We start from the raw sequence: 26,908 nt of genomic DNA on the forward strand, positions 1-26,908 counted from the left end.
GCTGTTTATGTTTTTGAACCCATTTTGCACAGAGAGGCATTTTCTGAAAAAATGTATTGATAGCAATGTTGAATATTATTACACAGGAAAAAAACAACTACATGTAAAATAATCACACCGTGACGCCTCTGCCTTTGTAAATGGAGGGACAGTAACTACGTGTGTATATGTAAGCGTGTAAAACCTGAAGATAGTCAGATTAACAGCATTTTGTCTCTATTCTGCAGTTCATCTCATGTAAACAATAACGTGGGGCACAGAGTGATGTGAAAAGAGGCACATACCTTTGACGTTGCGTGACGAACTCTGTATTCCTCGTCCACACGTAAACGCAAAAAAGGAGTTTTAAAAAATCTCAGTTTTCGGTGATTCAAAACGCCGTTTACGTGTGGACGAAAGGCCCAAACGCACAGAAACAGCTGCGTTTTCAAAAATACCCGTGTAGGTGTGGACGTAGAGTTAGCAGTGTATTTTATTGCTGCCTGTAATTTATTGCAGTTTACTTGTATTTGCTTAATTATTTACTAAATGTTTGAGGTTTGAAATAAACCGCGCGCGTGTGTGCGTGTGTGTGTGTGTGTGGGGGGGGGGGGGGGGGGGGGGGGGCATTTGTACATTTGTAAAAACTAAACAAAATATCTCTTCCATAACTTTTATTTTATTTAGGATGAATAGCTTTTATCTCAGTTTTGTTGATGTTGCTTATTTTGAAACATTTTAGCATAATTTCTAAGGAAATTAAACAAGAATGATACTACTTTCACAATTAACACAGTTAAGCTTGTGTTTTGTAGGAGGAGATCTGAGCACTTGGATGATTTATCAGATAATAAACATTATAATATTGACTGGACTGACTAGAGAACTGAGCGTGGCTGCTGCTGCAGAACTGTGTTTGTGAGCAGTGAAGAAGAAAAAACTGCTCCAACATTCACTAACTGAACTGATGACCTTCCAGCTGGACCAGGCTGGAGGGTAGCGTGACACACACACACACACACACACACACACACACACACACACACACTGAGAATGGGCAGTGAAAAGTAGAAAGTTAACAAGGCGGATGGAGAATTCTGTGCGAGCCATGGGATGTACCACTACACCACACACACTCACACATGTTTGCGAAGACCATCATTAAAATAATGGCAACCTGAAACTCGTTCAGTTTTTTAAGAACGATTCTCATCTTCTCTTGAATTTATTCACTTCTAAGTGCTGCCATATTCCAAAAAAAATGTCCAGAATTTCAATAAATGTCAACACTTTCCACATCATCCTTTGCCAAAAGATCCATTTAACTTTAAAAAAAATGTTTTGTACTATGTGAGGTCTTTACTATAAAACCAGGTCTGAACACTCAACCTTTTAACATCTGCCTAAAAGTAAGGACTGGCTACAGCGTCCTCACAAATATAAATAAAATCGGATTGGTCCCCACAAAGACACAAGTACCTGAACACACACTCACTGTCCTCTCGATGATGCAAGCTGACTCGGGATAATTCGGGGATAATTGGATGGTTCTTGTTGTCCTGCGGGTGAAGCAGCTTCACCAGCTCTTCAATGGGAGTCCTTTTATTTTCCTAAAACATAAAAACTTGTCATCATACGGTGATGTAGCTCAGAGCAGAACATGACCAAATGCATCGGTGAGAAGTTTTTCTAGTAACTACGCAGATCTGCTGTAGAAATCAAAGGTCTCTACAGCAAAACTGCTTAGCAGGACTTTCTGAACTCTTGCAAAATAAAAACAAAAGCAAAGTGTAATAATACAAAGTAAACCACGCTTCTGCTCTAAAATGTGTACAGTAGAAATGCTTCTTTACAGTATTGCAACCAGGATGACATCACCTGTTAATGAAATCAAAGGACTCGTACAGAAGTGATCTGTCCATCATAAAATAGACCCGTCTTAAACCGAACATCCTCTTTAACTCTGATGAGGACCATAATTCTCCTTTCTTCAGTGCACATTTCATATCAGGAACACTTTCCAGGTTTCCTTTACCACACATAAAGGCATCACTGATGTAGAGATGTTACTTAAAGATAAGTGAGTGACAGCAACAACTGCAAAGCTGGCATTTAATGAGCTTTTCAGATAATTTATAATTAGATAATGACTCTGTTAAACTATCTACAATAATACAAACAAAAACAACAACATTCAGAATCATATTTAGTGTTGTATTTCAGATCATCTCAGTAGATATTTGGGATTCAGGTATTTGTTTTAGTTTGATATTGCAAAGCATCACTTGATAGCAATAGCTGGTGCTGCTGTCTTAAAGTGCATAATAGGACTAGTGTTAGAGTTGGCTCATATAATGACTTAGACCTCAGGGGGCTCATAAATAAACAGACCTTCTGTTTTACAGTTATTTTTTTTTAAGTTTATTAACAGGAATAAAAGCTGAGTTGAGAAACGCATTGTTTTGAAAAACTGTTTGTGTTGGGAAACTGAGTCGTATTGTTTTTGCATGAAATTCTCAACACGGGTTAATTGATGGTTCTAGATGTTCTTGGTTGTGCTATGGTTGTTTGCTACCCAGCTGCCCAGTAAGCATTGGTCTAACGTTGGTTTTTGCTTGTTTTGACTTTGTTTTAAATTTGCTTTTGATCAGGGATTTTTGTAAATGTGTCCTCTTTTGTCCTCTCTACCACTCCAACCACGCTGGACAGCCTTTCTTTGTCTGGTGAGCACTGTCAATATGTCCTTTCACAGTCAATATAAATAATATATCTGTGATATATACTTACAGTATACTCTGCCTCAGTACAAATTAAAGTAAGCCTTATGAGAAAATAATAAAATTGGGACTGAGATTAGTATATATTTTTTTCTTTTGTATAGAGGTTTTCCACCACACAGGTTCTATAAAAAATAAACAACAAATAATAATATATTATTATACTATATTATACAAAACCATAATAAAAAATAACAATAATAACACAAATATTCATCTTCACCCACAAAATATAAGAAACATGTTTAGACAAGGCTGCACAAATAAACTGTTTGATGCTTAATACATGTGAGGGCGTTTTTTCCCACTGACCATGAAGGCATCCATCGGTCCCACTCTGCTCTTACCGTCTCTACCTGCGTGGTAAATAAAAGGCAGCTGGATGCAAAAGCGATGCATTCTGGGAAATACAGGAACTCTAGGAAAGGACTAAATGGAGAGAGGTAGATATAATCTGTGTGTGTGTCCTTGTTTTGCTATCATTGTGAGGACCTGTGGATGTTCCTACCCTTTGAGGACGTCTGCTTCAGGGTTTGACTTGGTTTCAGGGTTCAGTGTTGAGGTCCTCTTAGGTATATAAAGACAAACATGTCTGTGTGTGCATGTGTGTTCAGGTACCAACACACCAATCCCAGCCTACATCACACACGCACACACACACACACAGATCTAGGTCGCAGCTGTTCACTATAATTTCTTTTTTTCACCTCCTCTGGATTCTATCACATCTCTCTCCTTCTCTTCCTCACGGTTCATTTTACCTCATTTCTTTTCTCCATGTCACGCTTCTCTCCTCTTTGACCTTGTAGCGAGGTCAGAAGAGAAGGAAAAATCACACGTGTGTTACAGACAGACTGGTTCATGGCCACAAACACCTGGAGTTAAATACACATACATTTGACACATCCAAAGGCCCGACCTAACTCCTCTTTCAAACCATCTGTCTTCTCTGTCAAAAATGTAAATACTGGAATCCACGAAAGGGGGACCTTTGACCTTTAGGTGCAGATGTACAGTTGAGTCTTGTCCTGTCGAGTTGGTTCTTGTATATTATGCCGGAGGCTGTTTGATTTCTTCGATGTAAAGCTCTGAGAACTTTTCGCTGCACTCCACAGCAAACACTACGTTGCTTAACCTGTGTTTGGGAGTTTTGTTCTTGGGTTCTTTTGTCTGAGGTGTTGTTGTGATTTGGAGCTATATAAATAAAACTAAATTGAACTGAATTAAAAGTCTTTTTTTTTGTGCCTCAGTGCCTGCTTGATTTTGAGAACTGAAGAAGTAGTTGGACCTGGAAATGGCTAATGATAACAGGCGTAACAAGTGGATATTATTATGACATGAAGATCAGCAGCAAATACTAGATTCTGGTTCTTCTTCTGCAGTTTTATGTGAGGCTGAGAGACAATGTTATACAAATACACTGGATAAAAAATATGCAGTCAGCGTCTGCCGTGATGCGGAAGCTACAAAGGTCTGTCGTGATGAAGAGAGAGCTGAGCACACAAGCAAAGCTCTCGATTTATCAGTCGATCTTCATCTTCATCTCACCTGTGGGCACGAGCTCTGGGCAGTGACTGAAGATCGCTGATCGAAAAATGGTTGGGTCTTAGAGATAGGGTGAGGAGTTCAGTCATTTGAGAGGGGCTCAGAGTAGAGGCGCTACTCCTTGTCAAAAGAAGGCAGTTGAGCTGGTTCGAGCATCTGTTTAGGGCGCCTCCTGAGTGCCTCCTGAGTGAGTTGTTGTGAGTTATATCGATATCGCTCTCATATCTGTCAGTCTGGGAACGCCTCGGTGTTCCCCTGGATAAGCTAGAGGAGGTGACCCGGGAGAGGGAGGTCTGGACCTCTCTGCTTAGGCTGCTGCCCCTGCGATCCAGCCAGGATATATGGAAGAAAACGGATGGATGGACTTATTGATGGATTTATCGATGGATAGGCTAAAACTGGAAAAATCTTGTAGGTTTTGACTTTTGCATTTTTTCTGTGCATTTCTCTGTTTCCAGGTTCTGGTCGTAATGGCTATGCCAAAGCTGTGGATGGGGAGGAAGGAGGGGGCGAAGGTGAGGAAGAGGAGGAGGGAGGAGAGGTGGATGGAAGAGGGGACAGAGAAGAAGGAGGAGGTGAGGAGAGTAATGCAGAGTGGGATCAAGAGCTGGATGGAGAGGACGAAGGAGGTGTGAGAATGACAAGAACAGATACGCTTCACTCGACCACAAGTTCAACAGGAACGCAGAGAAAAAGAGGACAACACGCTAAGAAACAGGTGAGAAAACACGCTAAACACGCAGGTGGAAGGTCTGACGGCAGGTTTTCAGTTATAGTATGGAGCTGCTGACCTGAACCATTTTTGGAAAGGCAAAATAAAAGACAATAAAAGAGTTACCAATGTTGATGATGCTATTGATGACATGCTTGATGTCACTTCCTCCTCAGGTGCAGGGCACTAATCAGGTCCAGCGAGCTCCCCGGGCATTATTTTGTCTGAAACTCAACAACCCAATCAGACGGGCTGCGCTCCATATTGTTGAGTGGAAGTATCCTTTACTGTGACCGTAAGGAGAGGTTAATTAGTCCCAGGTTAAAAATGACTTATTGCTTTTTTTAATGTTATTTTCTGCCATATACTTATAATGCTGCTGTGTTAAATGTTCTTTTTTTTTTCTTTTATTGGATAGATTATTGTCGAGAGACTGTCAGTTTATAATCAATAACACAAACAAAATGTATATATTAATAGATTATTTTAACTGCAAGAATTTCGTGGTATAATTGGGCTACACAAAGGGCTAGTATATAATTATACTCATCCAAAAGTACTTTGTTAGAGTCCTAGAATTGAAATATAGAGCTGGACATCTGCAGAACAGGTCCTCCGTAATGTATCTCCAGAGCCAGCAGGTGACATGAGAAAATCTCATGTCATGCCGATGATGTTACAGGATTTATAGGTCTGCAAAAATGTCACGGGCTGGTTAAAATTGAGTCCTAGTGTCAAAAACAAAGCTTGTTCTTAGTTGTTTCCTGAATGGAGCTCAGGCCATTTGACATCTTCATCCTGTTGGCCATCTTTGCAAACTGTGTCGCCCTGGGAGTTTCCAAACCATTTCCTGAGGATGACTCCAACTCCACCAACCACGATCTGGTGAGATAAGACACACAGTCACAAACACACTGGTCTCAGGTAGTTAAAATTTCTCATGTTATGATCAACCACAGAGACCTTGTAGTCTCACATCAAACAGAAACATGGAAGTTTGGACTTGGTGATATTTATTAGTTTCCTGGAGCTGTACTGTGCTTTCCCTCTGGTTCTAGTCTTCATGCTAAGCTAAGCTAAGTTCTCCTCGGTCAGTCTCTGTGGTGGGTATGAAAGTGAAATGCATGACATGCTAAATCTAAGCTCCAAAAAAGGATTTACCATATTTGGACTACAGGGAGGACTGCTAAGTAATCAACCAATCACGCAAGCTTGGATAGAAGCAGCATCCATAAACTATATGGGTGCAATGCACAGATATACATAACCTTTCAATGATAACACCTTTCACCAAAACTGAAATAAAACTACTTGGATGAGCTGCATATGATACAAGTACATGTGGGTTTTTTTTTTTTCATAAACACAGTTCAGAGGTCCAGTTTAACTGATATAAGATACTAAAGTTGCTTATATCTGCACACCTGTCAGAAAGTCCAAACAGATGAGTATTAAAAACACCTGCTATATGTTTGTTATGTGTTTGCTTGGTAGTTCGCTTTAGAGGTATTTTTGTAGCAGGTTCTAAACGTATTTGTTTCCATGGCTGAATTCGGAGACTACGGACATGGACTCACTTTTAGAGACAGCCTCAAGTGGCCATTAGAAGAACTTCAGTTTTTGGCATTTGATTTAATACACGGGGAAAACAGCGTGTAATACACAAACAGTGCTCATAAGAGTTAATAGGTTCATGGGTGATTTACAAAAGTTGCACTGTTTTCTAAACACAGGCAGAGTCAATTTATCATCATCATTATTATTATTATTATTGTTATTATTAAGCAAAAAAAATTGGGTTTTTTTTTAATCAGAAATTTGCAATAAATTGTGTGTTGCAAATATTATTAAATTAGTTTGCATTATTTATTTCTCCTCCCTATATTTTGCACTTTGAGACAGGACCTACGCCCAGAAATACACATGCAACAGTGTCAGTAGAAAAAAATCTCTGAGTTTCCTTACACGCAATCCTGTCACTGTGCTCTTTTGTAAATACTGACTGTACTTTTTTGTGTTGAGTGTGTTTTTGCCCCAGAAGTTGCTCCATGGTTTGTGCACTGATTGCAGATTCAGCTCCACTGTGTGTGTTGCTCCTGTGGTAGAAGTCATAGGTCATGGATGCTGATGCAGTAGATGACTGACAGGTTTGTGATCAGATCTGAGGAGTTTCTGCTCTGATGGTTCGGCTCCTCCTCACTCTCCTCTTTATGTTTGCATCTCTCGATCTTCACTTACAGTTGAACTGTACTCGCTGTTCAGGCAGCCACTTTGTGCTGAAGTGACATCTCTGCCTATTTCGACAAACACAAATCACAGTAACTACATGTTTAGCCAAGCGGCGTGAAAGGAGCTCAGGCTGATATTTATGGATCCACTGTGGAAACAGAGTTTAATGTTCAGTGGTCTGTGGTAGAGATAAACCTGCAGAGGATTACTGGCTGAATCTGCAACAGCGCTCTGCTGCTTTTTATTTTCAGTTTGTTGCTTAGCTGTTCAGCTACAACATTATTATTATTTATTATAGTTTTGTAGCTTCTGAAAGTGGAAATATGCTCAACCTAATATCACAACAGAGCATGTAATAGACACACCGGTCCACCGTTTTGGAGAAGCAAAGCGTGTCCACTTCACGTTTTGCCTGGGGAGATCTTTTATTTACACAAGCAGCATGAAAGGGAAAACCGCGGGAAACCCTTTAAACAGACATTATTAACAATTTACATCTATATACATTTTAGGCGCCTCAGCTTAATCGTTTCCTGCGATTAAGGACCCTGAAATATACTTCATACGTTTTTTGCTCACTACCAACTTTGTGGCTTTAAATATATTATCTCCCCCTGCTGGTAATGCAACTTCTGCATTCATTTCATGTTTTGGAGAGGCAAAGCGTGAAATGGACTCAGTGGTGTGCCATGTCTATTGCACGCTTTGCTGTGGTACTGGGTTGGTTTGCTAACAACTGAAACTTACTGATGATATTTGAGTGCATTTGTTAAATGCTTTCAGAACCTAGATGTGGATTTGTTATTATTTTTGTCATAAAAACTGGGTTATTTATATTGTGTCACAGATACTATCCATACCTAATGAAGCATGAAAATGCTTCCTCTCACCTGTCGCTACAAAGTAAATAATGGGGAAAAAAGTAATACAGTCAAACATGAATTTGAAATGAAAACATTTTGTGCAGCTCACAGAGAGATTTAGAGTTGATGAATGCCAGCAGAAAAAAATGAGTCCTGTACATAAGTGTGTTTGTGTTTCTTTGTGAGGACAGGTCTTAAAGTGAAGGTCGTTTGTGTGATATTGTGGCTGTTGGAGGCTCAAGAGTGTAGTGGTTTACACATTCGCTGGTGGAGAAATAAATCCTTTGGGGTTGCATGAGGAGGGGTTTAAAAATCTGCCACATCAAACACATGGATCTGCCCACTGTGGCGATGTCGTGTGAATAAGGGACCAGCTGAAAGTAGCTTTTTTTGTGACTGTTGGTGGGTTAAGATTTTAAGTTTTGGGCTAAAGGTCAGCGAGGACTTGAGCTTATATCTAACAATTTGACCAATAATGCCTCCATTTGATAATGGTCTTCATAAGTGTAGAAAGATCAATGTGTGTGTGTGTGTGTGTGTGTGTGTGTGTGTGTGTGTGTGTGTGTGTGTGTGTGTGTGTGTGTGTGTCAGAGATGAGGACAGATTGGTAATTCTCTGAAATACTCACAAATTCACCACATCCACGTTTACCGGGTTACGCACACAGACATGGAACATATTATGCGTTTCAGGAACAAGTGGAGTATGTCTTCCTCATCATCTTCACCGTGGAGACCTTCCTAAAGATCCTGGCCTACGGTCTGGTGATGCACCCCAGCTCCTACATCCGCAACGGCTGGAACTTGCTCGACTTTGTCATCGTCATAGTTGGGTAAGCAAATCAAAAGATGGTCCTCACCGTAGGCTATTAGGATCTTTTGGTTCCCCGTGTTCTGGGATCCTTTTCTTTGTTGCTCTCTGCATGTTGCAGCAGTAGATCTGATCTGACTGCAGAGGACTTACAGTAAATCAGGCTCAGGCCCAGCGGTGATGTCATAGTTTCACTCAGTTTGCAGGTTCTGTCTTTTGACCTCTGATTTCTACTCAGTGGACTGAACTCACCCAGGAAACCTAAGCAGCCTTATGCGTTGAAGGAACACGCTGTTTAACCCTGAACCTCTGGTACTCCACAGCTGCAGAGATGGTTCTTCTTAGACATCTGAGTGATGTGTTGTCATTTTAGTTGCTGATGATTTTGCCCAGAGCTGAGGGTCCTGGGTTTGAATCCACCAGATGCATGGGCCCTGCTTTGTGGGTATCATCCAGGGTGCCACACCTCTCACACTATGATAGAGGATGGATATATAGATGGAAGATTTGCTGCAGATTTTGCTGTGTTGCATCATGTTGAATCAAATTTTATTGTGCAGTATCTGTAAAATCTGCAGCATATATTCTGCCTTTGCTATCTACAAGCCAAAAGAAATGGCTGACTTAGATTCATGATTTCTGAATAGATATTATTAGATATGGTAAATACAGTCCAGTAGTTTAATAGGTTGGCAGCAGCTCTGAGTCATTTCCTCCAATCAGTCGCTGACTGAGATCACACTCAGTCCTGCAGGTCCTAACCTTGGTTCTCTTTGTTATTTCGTGTCCTTGTTGCAGGACACTGATGTGACTGGATGTCCTCAGGGTGATAATGGTGATGATGATAAACCCTGTTGTCATGGTAACACAGCCTGAGGAAGCTATGTTCCACTTTACAGTCAGGATGATATATGTGGGACACTCAGGAGTTCTTGTAGGAGTTCAGTGTTTGATTTGTGTTCTGTGTCTCTCTGTAGAGTTTTAAGACTCGAAGCTGGATTTACTTTAAAGGCAATTTTCATTTTACAGACATGTTCTGTAAAAAAAAGAAGAAAAAGTTGCTTCTATTGGATGTTTTATTGATAGCTGTAGAAAGATCATGGATTTCAGCGAGTCTAAATGTGTTGAAGGATCCCAGGGGAGGTTAAGGGGGGTTATCGCAGGTTCATAGCTTTAATATTTTTTTTACTCTGTTTACTCAGTAAGTAATTAATCTGCCTCAGCTGGAAATAAGCCACATCTCGATCTAATCTGTTTGTGTGGTCATTCTTATTTGGGGTTTCCTCCTGTTCCAGTTTGTGATCATTTCAATGCAGAATCACAAACTGCAGAGTCTCTCGTCCCTCCAGCTTGAGGGACCGTAGATGGAGTGGCTTTATCAGACTGGGCCTCCAACAGGCACAGGTGGTGTTTTGCAGCCGTGTGTGAAGCAGCAGGATGGCACTCGCCACCTCCTGGACTGAAGGTTGGATCCAAACTTAAGCATTTTCAGTCCTTCCAGTGGAGCGTAATCGCACAGTTTCAGAAGTAATCTTTGTCCATACAGTATGTCGGCAATTGTTTATCACATGATGATTAATGGGTCATGGTTCACCCAGTCTGAGGCTTCTCTCTGCTGGAAAAAGGTGAACGTCCACCTAACTTCCTGCCACCTGATCAGCTTCTGTGGCAGACGTTTGATGGACTGCATAATTTAACAACATGAACTTAGAAGGCACAGTCGGTCCAGTCAGTCAGTCTTTGTTTTCTTCCTTGGTGAATTTCAGTAAAGTAAACTAAATAAAGGTGACAGATGTGTAACCTATTTAGGCAATACAAGAACTACAGGATAGTGCTGCTGCTGTCTTGTCTATAGAGGTTACAGGTGAAAATGGACCCTGAGGTGAGCACGATAACTCCCTTTATCTGGACCTCTTTCAATTTAAGGTTATGCTATTTGGCCTGAAAGATAGACCTGCAATGTTCAAAAGGCTGATGGGACGAGCTCTGGGGGAGTTGAAGGGTGTCATCTGTTTTTGTTTTTTTAAATATATATATACATGAATGACATCATTGTTTTCTGCAGCTGCTGGAAACAACATTTTTGTGATGTTCAAGGTATACTGGTCAAACTCAGATGTTGGTCTAACTGAGATCAACTGAAGCCCACATTTCAATGAGCTAGATCACAGGTGTCGAACTCCAGGCCTCGAGGGCCGGTGTCCTGCAGGTTTTAGATGTAACCTTGATACAAGACAGCTGATTTAAAGGCTAAATTACCTCCTCAACATGCCTTGAAGTTCTCCAGAGGCCTGGTAATGAACTAGTCATTTGATTCAGGTGTGCTGACCCAGGGTGAGATCTAAAACCTGCAGGACACCGGCCCTCGAGGCCTGGAGTTCAACACCCCTGAGCTAGATCATAAACGTTCATGTTCCTTTTCTTCTGATGTTTTCCACACAGCTTGTTCAGTGTTGTCCTGGAGACAATGACTCATAAGTCAAGTGGCGAGCAAGCAACAACCCATCACATGCCTGGGAAACCTGGAGGTCTGGATGTCAAAGCTCTAAGAGCCTTCAGAGTCCTGCGGCCCCTCAGACTGGTTTCTGGAGTCCCCAGTAAGTTTCCTAGACTTTGGCGTGGACTCACTGTGTGTGCATGCTCAATGGTTGTCCACATGTTCAGCTGTGTGTGTCTGTCAGGTCTGCAGATTGTGTTGAACTCCATCATGAAGGCGATGGTTCCTTTGCTTCACATTGCTCTGCTGGTTCTCTTTGTCATCATCATCTATGCCATCATCGGTCTGGAGCTCTTCATCGGACGCATGCACAGGACCTGCTACTATATAGGAACAGGTATGATCGAACACACAATGCGGGACACCTTCACACAGATCCTGCATATTTTTTGACGACTGTAGAAGCTAAAATGTTCTTCCTGTTAAAACGTTAGTTCTTCTTCTCACTGTTGCCAAGTGGTTTCTCAGAAGGGGTCGATTAGATTTTTGGGCTTTCTCTCTGCTCTTGTGGGGTCTTTACCTTAAATACAAAGCGACATGAGGTGACTGTTCTTGTGATTTGAGGATATATAAATAAAACTGAATTTAAATGGAATATTCCTCAGATAATTATGTGGAGGATGACCCGGTGCCGTGTGCGTTTGCTGGTCATGGCCGTCAGTGCATCATAAATGGCTCAGAGTGTCGGGGAAGGTGGGATGGTCCCAATGGAGGAATCACAAATTTCGACAACTTCTTCTTCGCCATGTTGACCGTGTTCCAGTGCATCACCATGGAGGGATGGACTGATGTGCTGTACTGGGTAAAATGCATTGTGGTGTCATATTTACCAGCCTGTCCAAAAACACAAGAGGTGCTCACTTTTCATTGTGTCTTCTCTCTTTCTGCATGTTGTGTCTGTGCACAGATGAACGATGCCATTGGGTTTGAGCTGCCGTGGGTGTATTTTGTTAGCTTGGTGATTTTTGGCTCCTTCTTTGTTCTCAACCTCGTTCTGGGAGTCCTCAGCGGGTCGGTCATCTCCAAACACAAAAGCTGTTCACATTTATATATATCTATATGTACTTAGGCAAATAAATAGACACTTACGATGCATTTAATAGTGTAAAAACCTTATTCTTATCTGAGGCATTATTCAGGGTTAAACAGCTGAAGTTTCTGATATAGTTCAAATAAGTTTAAGCACATCTTAAATATATTTTTAGCCCCGATTATGAATACAGGCCTAACTTGTAATAGTGGTAATATTTTATGTTATCAACACTCATCGTTGTTCAACCTCTGCTTAAGTGAAGCATCTGAACACTTCTTCCCGTGCTGATGGTATTTGAGGAGTTTTAAATGTCTGAATCTTTGTGTATGTTGCAGAGAGTTCAGTAAGGAGAGGGAGAAGGCAAAGGCTCGTGGTGATTTCCAGAAGTTGCGAGAGAAGCAGCAGATGGAGGAGGATCTGTGTGGGTACATGGACTGGATCACTCAGGCTGAGGACATGGATGAACTGGACGAGGACGGAAACCCACGTAAGGCTTGGGCACACCATGGTTTCTTCTTGGTGGACTGTCGTGGGTTTCTTTACTCAGATTGGCTCCTTTAGGTCTCCAGGGTGACATTTGGTCCCAAACATTAGTTGTGATCATATTATTATCTACCTCTGCTTGTCTGGAGTCAGGCGGGGAGGGGGCGGTCTCACCAAAGTAACCCAGGTGTCCCAACCAAGGCCCTCTTCCAGCAGCTCTGGGCCTCAAGCCAGAAAGGACCTAGGATACCTTGGAACATGTGGCATCCTAATCACTATGCAGAAACTGCCTTAGCTGTCTTATTTTAATGGTCATTTTCACAAAAATCATTAAAAAAAACATCAGTCAGAGGCAAGAGGTTAAGAAGTTAATGGGTTTAGATGACTGAGTCCAATCAGAGCAAATTAGCCACAGTGAAGTCAATAAGGCCTGAAACTCAGAGGAGCTGCGGGAGCCAAAATACAGTACGGTGGCTTTAAATATGGCAGCTCCCTGTGTTGTTTAGCAGGTTGTTTCAAACCTCCGCTGAGCTGTTAGATGGAAACTGTTTTCTGTATCCCTTCTCCTGCTCTCAAAACCATCAGTGTCTCTGCTTGTGTCTTCATCTCAATCAGAACAACAGAAACCAAACGAGCCAGAAATGTGATGTAAGGTAGATGTTTGTTAAGCCTATAATTGGGTGGCTTGGTTTGATTGTAAGTTTCAACATTAAATAACATTTGTGTCTGAGAAAATACCCACATTTCACCTGACTGTAATCATTACTTCTTGATACTTCTTGACTTCTTGAATTCTTGATATTTTCTTATTTTTGCTCGCAGCAATAACTTTGAATTAATTTGATTTGGTTCGAAGTCATTGTCAAAAAGTTTAGTTTTGTGTTTGGCTTGGCTGCCACACGAGGCTCGCGCTCTCTCTGTATTTCATTTTAAGCTGCTTATTTTAGTAATAAATGTTTTTCTCTCTCAGGGCCATCTCTGGGCGATCTGGCCGATAAGAAGAGAGGGAAGTTTGGATGGTTCAGTCACTCCAACGAAACTCATGGTGAGACACACATGCAAACACGGTTGTGTCTCCATCGTATTAGAGGATTTTTAGTGCCAGAAGTGACCTTGTTAGGATAAGAAGGTGCAAAGTTATCAGCTGAGGCTAGCAAGCTATGTTAGAAAGCTACATTCTTTTATTTAAGAGTGCAGACAGAGACTGTGGAACTTCACTCATTGCTTTGATGGTTTTACCACACAGCAGCCCAAGCAGCTGTTACCTATTTCTGTTTAAATTCTACAAGACTCCAGCACAACAAACATGGTGGAGAGGTCCAGTTTAGTTACCTGAACTGTGTCAGCTTCAGCACACCTGTCAATGCAACGACATCCCCCTTTAACCCTCACCGATATCCAGATGTGCGAGTCATAATAAACTGTGAAACCAGCCATACAAGCCAAGAACATTTTTGTACTAGAACAGCAGATACAGTAAAATCCAACAATAGCTGGAGAAGGTATCTGTCTGACACAGGGACCTACATTATGGAGATTTATTTTTGGTTCCTATAATAAGGTGGCTGTGTTAACAGAATTGTGCGCCAGTACGATTAATAGAAGCACAATTACACACATAATATGTACAGTATATATGAGCTGTATTATCACAGAGACAGCTCTGTGCAGTTTGTACATCTTTCAGTCTAAATGCAAACGTCATCCTCGCTGTATCTGGGTCTCTTTCTGTCCTCATATTTATCTGACCCTGTTTCTGATCAGACTTACTCCCCGAGCTCGTTCAGCTGGATTCACCTCAGTATAGATTCACTGAGGAGGTCGGGAAACACAAAAACACACGTCAGCTTTCATCAAACGGAGAAGGAAAAATTTGTGAGATATACTGTATGAATAAGATATGAATATTTTATACTTTATATTTTTGTTTGCATAACAAATAAAATATATTCATAGTATAGAAATTAAGTTAAGTGCCACATTTTTTAAAAAATCGAATTGTTGACTTGCATTGATCATTTATAATTAATATTAGTCTGTTTGTGTGTGTTTCAGCGAGTCTTCCTGCCAGTGAAACGGCGTCTGAAAACACAGAGAACATCGATGAGGAACATACCAACTGCTGCCAGGCCTGCTGGTAACACACAAACACACACACAAGCACACTTTCAGTTCGTACATCACATGATTCTTGCTTTAGTGCCCCCTTCAGAAACAACTTCACATAAAAACAAAAAATGTTATGTTTCAGTGCTCAGATGATGAAGATCGGCTGCTGGTGAGTTCACTGACCTTCAGAGGTTCAGCAGACTAAAGTCAGCACGTTAGACTCACCTTCACCTGAACGACTCTCTTTCTTTGCCTCAGTCGGACGTTACGTCGCTGGAATCGAGTCTGTCGCAGAAACTGTCGCACTGCCGTCAAATCCGTAACTTTCTATTGGCTGGTTTTGCTGCTCGTCTTCCTCAACACCTCCCTCAGTGCCTCTGAGCACTATAATCAACCAGACTGGCTGACTCAAGTCCAGGGTAACAACAGCCTCCTTCTCCTCCACAAGAGGAACGGGTCGTAGAGACACTGATATTTCAGTTTGAAATGTTGTTGAGCAAACATTTTCTGTGTCCGTGTCTCTGTTTGTGCAGACATTGCCAACAAGGTGCTGCTGTCTCTCTTTACGGTGGAGATGTTGCTGAAGATGTACAGTTTGGGTCTGGCCCATTACTTTGTGGCGTTCTTTAATCGTTTCGACTGCTTCGTGGTGTGCGGTGGCATCGTGGAGACCATCCTGGTGGAGCTGGAGATCATGCCTCCTCTGGGGATCTCTGTGCTGCGCTGCGTCCGTCTGCTGCGGATCTTCAAGGTGACACGGTGAGAAAACACACCCGAACCACCCGATGCAGGTCACACGGCTCGCCACGAGTCATCGCTGAGGTCACTCTCTGTTTGCTCAGGCATTGGACGGCTCTGTCCAACCTGGTGGCATCGCTGCTGAACTCCATGAAGTCCATCGCCTCGCTGCTGCTCCTCCTTTTCCTCTTCCTCATCATCTTCGCCCTGCTCGGCATGCAGCTGTTCGGAGGAAAATTCAACTTTGATGAAACGCAGACCAAACGCAGCACATTCGACGCTTTCCCGCAGGCGCTGCTCACCTGTTTCCAGGTAGCACTGTAACCACTTTCTCCCAGTGATGTCACGACGTGCAGGGAGTGGGCGCCTCACGATGACTGTGTGTTTAGATCCTGACAGGTGAGGACTGGAACATGGTCATGTATGACGGCATTATGGCGTACGGCGGCCCCGTGTTTCCCGGGATGATCGTCTGTATTTACTTTGTCATCCTCTTCATCTGTGGTAACTGTATCCTTGAATCCATCTGATGCACCAAAGTTCTCAAAGCTGCATTTGTGGTAATACATGTATTTGTTGTTTTAGAGGCATCTTTCAATTTCCACAATACTTAATACCCCTCCTAGAGTTTTAGTGAAACAATGATCTCCTAATGGGTGATTGTGCTCAAGGTGAAGATCATCTTTGTTGTTTTATGAGTAGTAACCTGTGAAAACATCAGCATCCTTAACGAGCATCAGACATCCTGCTGAACGTCTTCTTGGCTATCGCCGTGGACAACCTGGCAGGAGGAGACAGTGATGACAAGAAAAAAGAGTAAGTGATGGACGGAGGACAAAAGGAAAGAAGGGAGGAAGAAATAAAAGCTAGTTGTTGACTTCTGACTGCACTGTTGTATTTTGTCTCTTCAGTAAGAAGCAGGAGGGAGCAGAGGAGGAAGCTACAGAAGAAGAAGTAAAGGTGAACATCAAACTCCGACTGTAATTTTTCAGTTAACTATCAGCGATCTTTTTCTTTGAGGGCTGTTTGTCTTTTCAGGTCGATGTTGATGAAGACACTGAGTATGAAGAGGAAGAGGAGCTTCCTGAAGGAGATGAAGGTCAGTCCTCGGCTGAGCCCATCGCCACATTTTAAGTTTAGCCGAGAAGACGTGACGCTGAAGTGACAGGAAAACTAAATTCACCATTTTAATTGGATGATAACTCAGAAACAGTATTTACAACTGTAAACAAGAAAAGTCACAAGCTTCACAGCGCAATCAAAGAACATTAGTTTACTCCACACTGACGCTTCTTAAAGAGCTCTTTAAGGAACCGTTTTAGAGAAAGTCCTATGTGAAAGACACAGGGACACCAAGATACACATTTTTAGTGGTTCTTTGACAAATTTACAGTTTTAAATCAGATTGTTGGAGGAGATTTAAGTGCTATTTAATACCAGTTTTAAAGGTCTATCATTGTAGCTGGATCCTAATGAGAAAGATAGAGGGAAGATATAGTATTGATTTATTTATCATTTATTTAAATTGCAAGTTGTGCAAGAATACGCTGTAAAGGTGCACAAAGAGGACTGAACACCCTCCTGCACCCAGTCGGGTGTCTGTAGTGTGAGTCAACACGCTGCTGAAACATTAGGAAGGTAGATTAAAAATATGTGGGACAAGTTATAAAACTAGATCCACCAATCAGACAAAGAGGAGACAGGAGATCCACCAATCAAACTGCCTGACTCACTCTGTCAGTTAATTAGTCCAGTCCAGGTCCCAGCATTTCCTCCAATGAAATGAACTGATATTTATTTGGTGAAAAATCTATTTTCACAGGAAAACAGCTTGTTTACATTTGATGTCATGTTTTTTTATGTAAGTAAGTAAAAGTAAAAGTAAAATTTATTTATATAGCACTTTTTAAGACAAGAAGCTATTACAAAGTGCTTCACATGGGAATATAAAAGCATATCAAACAAACAATAGAACAATATAAAGGAAGTATAAAAACATATCAAATAAAACAACATATTACACACGAACATTACCTAAATGCCTGTTTAAACAAATGTGTTTTAAGCTGTTTTTTAAAAGAAGCCACAGAGTCAATGGTGCGTAGCGGGGCAGGTAAACTGTTCCACAGTATCGGAGCTAGGGTTTGAAAAGCACGATCCCCCTTCGTTTTTAAACGGGTCCGTGGAACAGACAGAAGACCGCTATCAGTGGATCTAAGAATCCGCTTTGGAGAGTAGGGTTGGAGAAGCTCAGTGATATAGGTGCGGCCCTCACCTCGTAAAGACATAAACGTAAAAGTGAGGATTTTAAACTTATATCTGTACCCAACTGGAAGCCAGTGCAAGGATTTTAACATGGGAGTGATATGGGAGACTTTATTACTGTGGGTTAAAAGCCTGCAGCATTTTGGACCATTTGGAGGCGATTTAAGGAAGCCTTAGACAGACAGGAAAAGAGTGCTTTACAACAGTCTAACCGGGAGGAGATAAAGGCGTGGACAAGCATCTCCAGTTCAGCATGGAGACAGTGCTGCATCATGGGTTTTTTCTATGACAATGATGCAGCTCTAGTTAAGTGCAAAACATTTGGAACTTTTTTCTGGATGAATACATATTGCCGTATTTTTATTTTTTGCTTTACAATAATCAGTAAATAAAACAAGAGTGTAATATGATCAATATGACAAATGTCTGAGAATATGTTAATAAGAACAGTAACGCAGGAGCTGCAAGTGATGAACCAGGAAGCTGCTATCAGAGACTTTAAAGGTGATGAAAACAGGCCCAATGTATGAATATTTAAATATCAGTACCATAACATGCAACTATCCAGCTCTCAATCACTGAAATGATGGGTGTTCTAAAAGCTAAAACCATCACCCTCAGATCATTCACTTTCCTTTCTCCTTCTCGTTTCTCAGAGGGAGGAGTCCAGTTAAAGATGGCCGATCTCGCTCCTCCTAAAGAGAAGGTTCTCCCGATCCCAGAAGGAAGCGCCTTCTTCTGCCTCAGCAAGACAAACCCGTGAGTGTGTCGACACATCAGCGTGCATCACGCCGTCTAACACCTCAACACACAGGATGAACAATAACAATCACACAACTATGTTTGAGTCATGTATTATTGTTGTTCCCTTTAAGTAATATTTACATAAAGTTAGATTTTCTGGCATCATTTCTAGAAGTTTTTTAGCTTGTTGATGTGGTTATTTTAGACATAATGTGTTTTGCTGTGTGGTTAATTTTACCCAGAGTCTGTGTTCCAGCTTTTGTGAATGAAATTCTAGTATCCTTCATGCTGGGACGTGAAGCCTCTAACACTAACTCTTTGTCTCCGTCTGCAGTATCCGTGTGGCCTGCCACACTCTGATCCATCACCACATCTTCACCAACCTCATCCTCGTCTTCATCATCCTCAGCAGCTGCTCATTGGCTGCCGAGGATCCAATCAGAGCCCACTCCTTCAGGAACAATGTGAGTCTCCAATGTGAGATCTGAAGTTACTCACAGAGGGCTGAGTACCTTTGGGGACACACTTTACCTCTTCATCCAAATTACTCCAGAATTTCTCTTTTAACTCCCATCCAACCTGTGGGGCGTACACACCGACAACATCAACATCACCTGTTTGATTTTCAGCTTCAAACTCGTGATCCTGTCTGACACCATCTTCACCTCCACAACACTGTCCTGTCTACACTGTGGTTGAACAGTTTGAATCCACCTCTGATGGTTCTGGCCTCCTGCAAATACAATTTATCTTTTCCTTCTATGAGTCATCAGCCAGCTCTCTCCTTTTATCAGTAATAGACCCTACATTTAAAGTCCCTACTCTTACTTCAACACTCCTACCTTGCTTTCTCTCTCGCTGCCTCCTAATATGCCTTCCCTCTCTCCTCTTCCTTTGTCTTCAGCCAGCAGTAGCTCAGCATCCATAGTCTGGACCAATCTGATTCTTGATGATCCCCATTCTTGATTTGGCAAAGATTTTGTTCCCAATACCCCCTCCTGACCTAACATGCCTCCGTTATCCAGGCTTGGGACCACCACTAGGATGACTAAAGCCACCGTACTCTTAGTTCCAGGCCTTCTTGAAATGTATTTATTCTGCCTGTCTAGATGAAATAAGACAAGTCTGCAACCACCATGTTAGCCACCGCACCACTTTCACCATCACCAAGTTACCTGATAGCCAAGCAACCAATCGCAGTAGAGCACAGCATCCCTCCAGCTGATCCAATCCTGTGCCAACCCTCTGTGGTCTGCGCTGGGGGCGGGGCCTCAGCAGATTACACTGCAGAAGTGGGTCAGTGCCTAACCGGGTTAAAGAGGGAAACACATGGAAACACATGGAGGCAGAAAATCACCAGTTCACTGTCAGATCCTGAATACTCACTGTGTGTGTGTGTGTGTGTGTGTGTGTGTGTGTGTGTGTGTGTGTGTGTGTGTGTGTGTGTGTGTGTGTGTGCGTGCGCAGACACACAAACTTAAACACTCACATGCAGAGCAGCAGCTGGCTTCATGCAAGAAGTAGCAATTCACAACAGCTGAGGGAGGAAATTGCTTCAAACATACAATCAGACCTGCTCATACTGAGCGTTAACCCTGTGTTTGCCTCCTCTGTTCTCTACGAAACTGTGGAAATTATACGTTTTGGTTCTATCTTGAATTAATTAACGAGCCTCTCGGCTGCCGTCCTTACAAACGGTGCGCATTTCTCATTGATTGTGTTTTAACCGTCTTCAGCAAACTGAAAATGAGCTCAAGCACTTTGCTTCTGTTTCTGAGCTAAAATGAAACCATGAACCTTCTCAAGGACTTTTGAGTTCTCTGTAGATGAGCTAAGGTAGTTAAACATCTTTTTTCTTGATATGCAGACTTCTCCGCTTTAAACTCCCATAATCATAAAACCAGTGACAGGTGTTGGGCTACATGAAGGAACTGAATAGGAAGGAAAGTCAAAGGAGTTTGCAAAGAAAAGCGTCTGGACTTCTTTAAGTTGCTTGAAGACGTTTCACCTCTCATCCAAGAAGCTTCTTCAGTTCTAAGGTCAAATAAATCTGGGACTCTCGGCCATTTGACCTTAGAACTGAAGAAGCTTCTCGGATGAGAGGTGAAACGTCTTCAAGCAACTTAAAGAAGTCCAGACGCTTTTCTTTGCAAACTCCTTTGACTACGATGACCTGGATGACTGAGACAAATAGGAAGGAAAGATGAACGTTAATGCACTGAAGGAGGAAAAATGGCAGCACAAGGGTTCGAGTGACTGTTGACGCCCAAAGTGTGATGTGATGGCTGGATGGATCAGTGGTGTATCTGAAACAGCAGGTCCTGTCCAGTGGTTCATACCTACTGTACCAAAAGCAGTTTAAGATGAACAACGAGTAAAACCAGCGATGACCTCAGGAGTGTCTGATGTGTGCAGAGAGCAAAGGGCTAACTGTGCAGTTCGATCCTACAGAAGAGCTACTGTAGCACAGGCTCCACGATAGCAGCCAAACCAAGCTTGAGATGCTGAAAAATCCCACAAGGCAATTAAAAGATGGATAAAGCCACCACCAACTCATGTATAAAATATTATACACTTGTCTCCAAAAGTTGATTCTGTTCATCTGGAAGTAGTGGGAGTTTGTGGGAGAAACGTTTCGTCACTCATCCAAGTGACTTCTTCAGTCTCAGCTGACTGCAGGTTTCAATCTTATAAACAGTACATTTGCATAATGACTGAAACCAGCTCACTGAAGGAACAATGGGCTGTGAGGTCAGTTCCTTAATCATAATTATGCAAATTCTCATGACCATTGATCAACAACCACTGACCAAAACCCACTGATCAAAGACCACTGATCAATGGCCATGAGTACCATTCACAGAGAGTTGGGGAATGGCTGCAATCACAGCATTGTAAGATGGCGAAAGATGTACCCTTAAGCCCCCTCCTCGATTCAGAGATGGTTTTTCCCTTTTCACGTAAATGGCCTCCTTGACTCCGCCCTCAAACCAGCGTTCCTCCCTGTCCAGGATGTGTACATCCTCATCATTGAAAGAGTGTCCACTGGCCTGTAGGTGTAAATAGACTGCAGAGTCCTGGCCTGACGAGGTAGCTCTTCTGTGTTGTGCCATCCGCTTCGCCAGAGGTTGTTTGGTTTCCCCGATGTATAAATCCTGGCAATCCTCCTGGCACTTAACAGCGTACACTATGTTACTCTGTTTGTGTCGGGGGACCCGATCCTTTGGGTGGACCAATTTTTGGCGCAGCGTGTTTTGGGGTTTAAAAGCCACAGAGACCCGGTGTTTAGAAAAAATGCGTCTCAACTGCTCTGATACTCCTGACACATATGGGATCACTACAGGTTTTCGCTTGGGCAGCGGTTGTCCTTCTCTCCTGGATCAGCTGGAGCTTTCTTTAGGTGCCTTTCCAGCTTTGACAAAAGTCCAGCTGGGATAACCACATTTACTCAGGGCCTTCTTGATGTGCTGTTCTCCTGCCTCCCTGGCCGCTGTGTCAGTGGGGATGGTGTTCGCTCTGTGTTGTAGCGTCCTGATGACACCCAGTTTGTGCTCCAGTGGATGATGAGAGTCAAACCTTAGATACTGATCCGTATGTGTAGGTTTACGGTACACGTCAGCTTTTAGATGTCCCCCATTACTGATGGAAATCTCACAGTCTAAGAAGGCTGACCTGCCACTTTTCATATCCTCCCTGGTGAATTTGATGTGTCGGTCCACCGAGTTAATGTGATCCGTGAAATGTGGTACGTCCTGAGATTTGATTTTCACCCAGGTGTCATCCACATATCTGAACCAATGACTTGGTGGTGTTCCAGGGTAGGATAGCAAAGCCCTCTTTTCCTCTTCTTCCATGTACAAATTGGCCACGATGGGTGAAACTGGGGAGCCCATGGCACACCCGTGTTTCTGCCTGTAGAACTGACCCTTGTATGTGAAGTAGGTGGAATGAAGACACAGTTCCAAAAGCAAACACACTTGGTCGATGCTGAGAGTGGTCCTGTTGCTGAGGTTGGGGTCATCCTGTAATCTCTTACCAAATACCTCCAATCGGTGACTGGGATGCAAGTGAAGAGAGATGTAACGTCGTACGAGACCATGGTTTCATCTGCCTCCATAATGACATCTCTCACCTTCTCAACAAAATCCAGGGTGTTCTGGATGTGGTGTTCAGAGCTGCCCACCAGCGGGTTGAGGATCGAAGCCAGAAACTTGGAGATCTTATAGGTGACCGAGTTGATCATGCAGACAATAGGTCTTAAAGGTGCACCCTGTTTATGTATTTTCGGTAAACCATACAGACTTGGTGTAGACTCCCCTGGGTACAGCCTGTGGTATGAGGTCCGGTCAATAGCCTTGTCTTGTTCTAACTGCTTCAGACAGTCTATCACCCTCTTCCTGTAGCCACTTCCTGGGTCTCGTTTCAGGGGCTCATAAGTATTTTCATCACTGAGCAGTGACAAAATCTTCTCATGATAGTCTTTCTGGTTTAGCAATACTGTGCACCTACCCTTGTCTGCCGGAAGGATGATAATGTTGTTGTCATCACTAAGTGATGTGAGTGCCTTCCTCTCCTCCATGGTGATGTTGGATGCTGGGGGCTTTGCATTGCTGAGACAGGCCGAAACTTTCGTCCGTAGTTGCTCTGCTTCCACTTCTGCAATATTGTTGTTACGAATTGCTGTTTCTGTGGCTGTGATCAGCTCCACTAGCGGGATTTGTCTCGGTGTGACAGCAAAATTCAACCCTTTAGCAAGGATGTTTTTCTCTGTTTGGGTGAGCTGTCTGTCAGACAAATTCTTCACCCACTATATGATACACTTGGTTTTACAGGGCTGAGTTGCTGAACTTTCTGCCAAATTAAATTAAAACTTGTTCAGGTCTCTGCTGTGTTAAGAGATTTTATTTAATCAACTGCTTAATGTTTTGTCAATGATGTTCACATATTTTATACTACATGTATCTTGTCACTTACACATGCACGTGAGCCCTTGCTGACTTCTAAGAAAAATACATAAGCCTATCTTAAGGGGAACAGAAGCCAGTTGGTTCCTGTTTCCAACGGCAGAGTAGGCTTATGTATTTTTCTTAGAAGTCAGCAAGGGCTCACGTGCATGTGTAAGTGACAAGATACATGTAGTATAAAATATGTGAACATCATTGACAAAACATTAAGCAGTTGATTAAATAAAATCTCTTAACAGCTGTGTGACTCTCTGTCGTCAATGACTGAAAACTGAATGTGTGTCATTGAGCTGCTGCTTTTTCTTGGACTTTTTTCTTGATTTATTTATTTATTTATGTTATAGAGCAGGATGTTATTACCACAACCAGAAACTGTTTTGAAAATAATTTAATCTCACAGTTTTCTATCAATATTTTTATCTATTACTTTATTTTGGCTGCCTTTAAGCCTCTAACACACCAGCTACTTCACCATCCACAGCCTCAGATACATCACAAAAGCCCACATGAAAATATCTTATTTAAAAGAAAATGCTAAAATGCTAATAAATGAAAAGTAAATGTGTCAGCTGTATCTGCTTTAATCTGGACACGTTATCCTGACTCACCTGTGGAAAGTTATTTCTGGATTCAGAAGAAAAAATTGAAATGTTGGACCTGAGTCTGGTTTGTTTTCAACCTCTGTGTTCAGATTCTGGGCTATGCAGACTACGCCTTTACCTCCATCTTCACTGTGGAGATTCTGTTAAAGGTAAATATTACCTTCAGCTCAATGAAATAACTCACCCAGGCCCTCCTCTCCCTCTTTAGATTGTCTTGTAATGCTAACATGTTCTCTCATTCACAGATGACGGTCCACGGAGCGTTCCTCCATCAGGGCTCGTTCTGCAGGAACTGGTTTAACTTGTTGGATCTCCTGGTCGTCAGCGTCTCTTTGGTCTCCTTCTTCCTGCAGTCAGTATCCAAACAGCATACATTCTGACTTTCCTGTTTGTTTCAGTCTTTGTCTCATGCATGGTTTGCTGTATGTATTTGGACTGTATTTAAGGACAGAGACTGTTTTGATGTAAGTGTATTTAAATGAACTGAGGTGTGTAAATGTGTGCGTGTGCTTCTGCAGCTCCAGTGCCATCTCAGTGGTGAAAATCCTCAGGGTCCTCAGGGTGCTCCGACCTCTGAGGGCCATCAACAGGGCCAAAGGACTCAAGGTAACATTACACAGTACAGTGATATGTTCACTTAATGTGGGGCGTACAAAAGCCTAGTCAAAGGGGTCAGTGGGGAGTAGCGATGGTACATATTGAGGGTTGTAGGCGAGTAGCAGGCATCGTGCTGTGTTATTTTAAAAATACTCCCTGACTTTGTGTTTGTTTGTTTTTGTCGCGCAGCATGTGGTCCAGTGTGTGTTTGTGGCCATCAGGACCATCGGAAACATCATGATTGTCACGACCCTGCTGCAGTTCATGTTCGCCTGTATTGGAGTCCAGCTCTTCAAAGTGAGGCTGAGAACGTCTATTTACACACTGGACACATTTTTGGAAAAACCTCTGAGTATTCTGAGGAGTAAAAGTGTTTCATTGGGCAGAAGGAGAGAAAAAAGAGTGTGTTTTATAAATGTACACTGTTTATAGGGACAACACTGACCCTGATTCTGAATTTCCAGAGTGATCAGAGGGCCACCAAAGTAAAGAAAAGCAGTCAGATATGGCAAAACAGGATGAAATACGATTTTTAAAAAGACGCTTTTCTTCACTTAATAAAACAGCAAATGAAACATTTTCACATATTCGATAAACAAACAAACAAAAAAAGACCAGAGAAATGGATGTTAAAAAAAACCTTCTAAAACATAACCTCAAACACAAAAAAGTATTTATCACGACTCCTGTATTTACAGTTCATCGAACAATAAAGACACTGTAGCATTAATGCGTTCCACTCCAAGTCTCTGTTCATATTTTTGAAGTCTTAAAGCTGTGACTGAACGTCAGCGCAGTGTTTGTGTTTCTGGTCCAATCTGTGTGTTTTGCATTTCAGGGTAAATTTTACCGCTGCACCGACGAAGCCAAACACACCCCCGAACAGTGCAAGTGAGTTTTCATTCTAATTTTATTTCACTCCTGAGGTAATCCTCTGATTTGTATTCAATTCGAATGATTTATAAAATCTAATTCTGTATCTTAGAGTTATACTTTGTTTGCCACTCAGTTTAGTGCAATTTCCTTTTAATTTGAGTCTGATTCTAACTATCGATGTCACAACTTGATTCTCTCTTGAGATGAGATTTTATGTCTTTTTTGTAAAAACAATACTTGATGAATATCAATCATGGCTTCCAGGTCTAAAAAGTTAAGCTAGGCTTGAAATGCCTTAAAACAGGGGTGTCGAACTCCAGGCCTCGAGGGCCGGTGTCCTGCAGGCTTTAGGTCTCACCCTGGGTCAACACACCTGAATTAAATGATTAGTTCATTGCCAGGCCTCTGGAGAACTTCAAGACATGTTGAGGAGGTCGTTTAGCCATTTGAAAGGACACATCTAAAACCTGCAGGACACCGGCCCTCAAGGCCTGGAGTTTGACACCTGTGCCTTAAAACATGCTTTTTTCCCCCTAATGAACAGAAGTTTGGGCTGGAGGGACTTATCTAGTTGCAGAAAGACTTCTGATTGTGTGGAAGAAAACGGCCTCGTCTCCTTTCTCTTCAGTGAACACTTTCCTGATGAGTTTGTGGGTTCAGTCATTTTTTGTGAGGTCTTATAAATAAAACATGACTTAATTTTGTACATGATAGTAAAAATAAAAATAATTCAAGATGTGTTTGTTAGAAAATGACTTATCAATCACAAGTCGGTAAGAAATGAGCCTACAGTGTCCTTTGTTTCACAGTCAGATCCTCCCCTCGTACACCAACCCCATTTCAAAATGCCAAAATGGCAACAGTTCAAACATTCATAACAGGAGCGTGGGCGATGTCATAGTGGTTCTGTCCATCTTTTATATACAGTGTATTGTTCAGTTTCTTGTTTCCGTGACTCGACTGGACTTGTTCACTCGTGTTGGGTGAACATAAGACCGTCACACTGTGTGGCCAAAGGTGAGTCCCCTCAATGGTTAAATGTCAGGTGAATGCTCGGTTTGAGAGTTTATGGAATGTTTAAGGCG

At 42.2% G+C, this 26,908-nt stretch overlaps 1 protein-coding gene across 1 annotated transcript in view; it reads left to right on the forward strand.

Annotated features, from left to right (window-relative positions):
- cacna1fb (calcium channel, voltage-dependent, L type, alpha 1F subunit) overlaps positions 1-26,908 on the forward strand; it is a 51,928-nt gene that overhangs the window by 9,799 nt on the left and 15,221 nt on the right. Inside the window, exons 2-27 of the mRNA XM_063464350.1 lie at positions 4,760-5,019; positions 5,190-5,290; positions 5,793-5,898; positions 8,798-8,937; positions 11,358-11,512; positions 11,597-11,749; positions 12,018-12,214; positions 12,320-12,423; positions 12,781-12,932; positions 13,899-13,973; positions 14,984-15,065; positions 15,180-15,206; positions 15,296-15,456; positions 15,571-15,796; positions 15,880-16,087; positions 16,165-16,285; positions 16,516-16,591; positions 16,687-16,735; positions 16,814-16,874; positions 18,697-18,799; positions 19,119-19,248; positions 24,440-24,499; positions 24,596-24,702; positions 24,869-24,956; positions 25,137-25,244; positions 25,786-25,838. Coding sequence (XP_063320420.1) covers positions 4,760-5,019; positions 5,190-5,290; positions 5,793-5,898; positions 8,798-8,937; positions 11,358-11,512; positions 11,597-11,749; positions 12,018-12,214; positions 12,320-12,423; positions 12,781-12,932; positions 13,899-13,973; positions 14,984-15,065; positions 15,180-15,206; positions 15,296-15,456; positions 15,571-15,796; positions 15,880-16,087; positions 16,165-16,285; positions 16,516-16,591; positions 16,687-16,735; positions 16,814-16,874; positions 18,697-18,799; positions 19,119-19,248; positions 24,440-24,499; positions 24,596-24,702; positions 24,869-24,956; positions 25,137-25,244; positions 25,786-25,838 — 3,103 coding nt within the window. The remainder of the gene's footprint in view (positions 1-4,759; positions 5,020-5,189; positions 5,291-5,792; positions 5,899-8,797; positions 8,938-11,357; positions 11,513-11,596; positions 11,750-12,017; positions 12,215-12,319; positions 12,424-12,780; positions 12,933-13,898; positions 13,974-14,983; positions 15,066-15,179; positions 15,207-15,295; positions 15,457-15,570; positions 15,797-15,879; positions 16,088-16,164; positions 16,286-16,515; positions 16,592-16,686; positions 16,736-16,813; positions 16,875-18,696; positions 18,800-19,118; positions 19,249-24,439; positions 24,500-24,595; positions 24,703-24,868; positions 24,957-25,136; positions 25,245-25,785; positions 25,839-26,908) is intronic.

Source organism: Pelmatolapia mariae, linkage group LG20 (assembly GCF_036321145.2).
Source record: "Pelmatolapia mariae isolate MD_Pm_ZW linkage group LG20, Pm_UMD_F_2, whole genome shotgun sequence".
Lineage (NCBI taxonomy): Eukaryota > Metazoa > Chordata > Actinopteri > Cichliformes > Cichlidae > Pelmatolapia > Pelmatolapia mariae.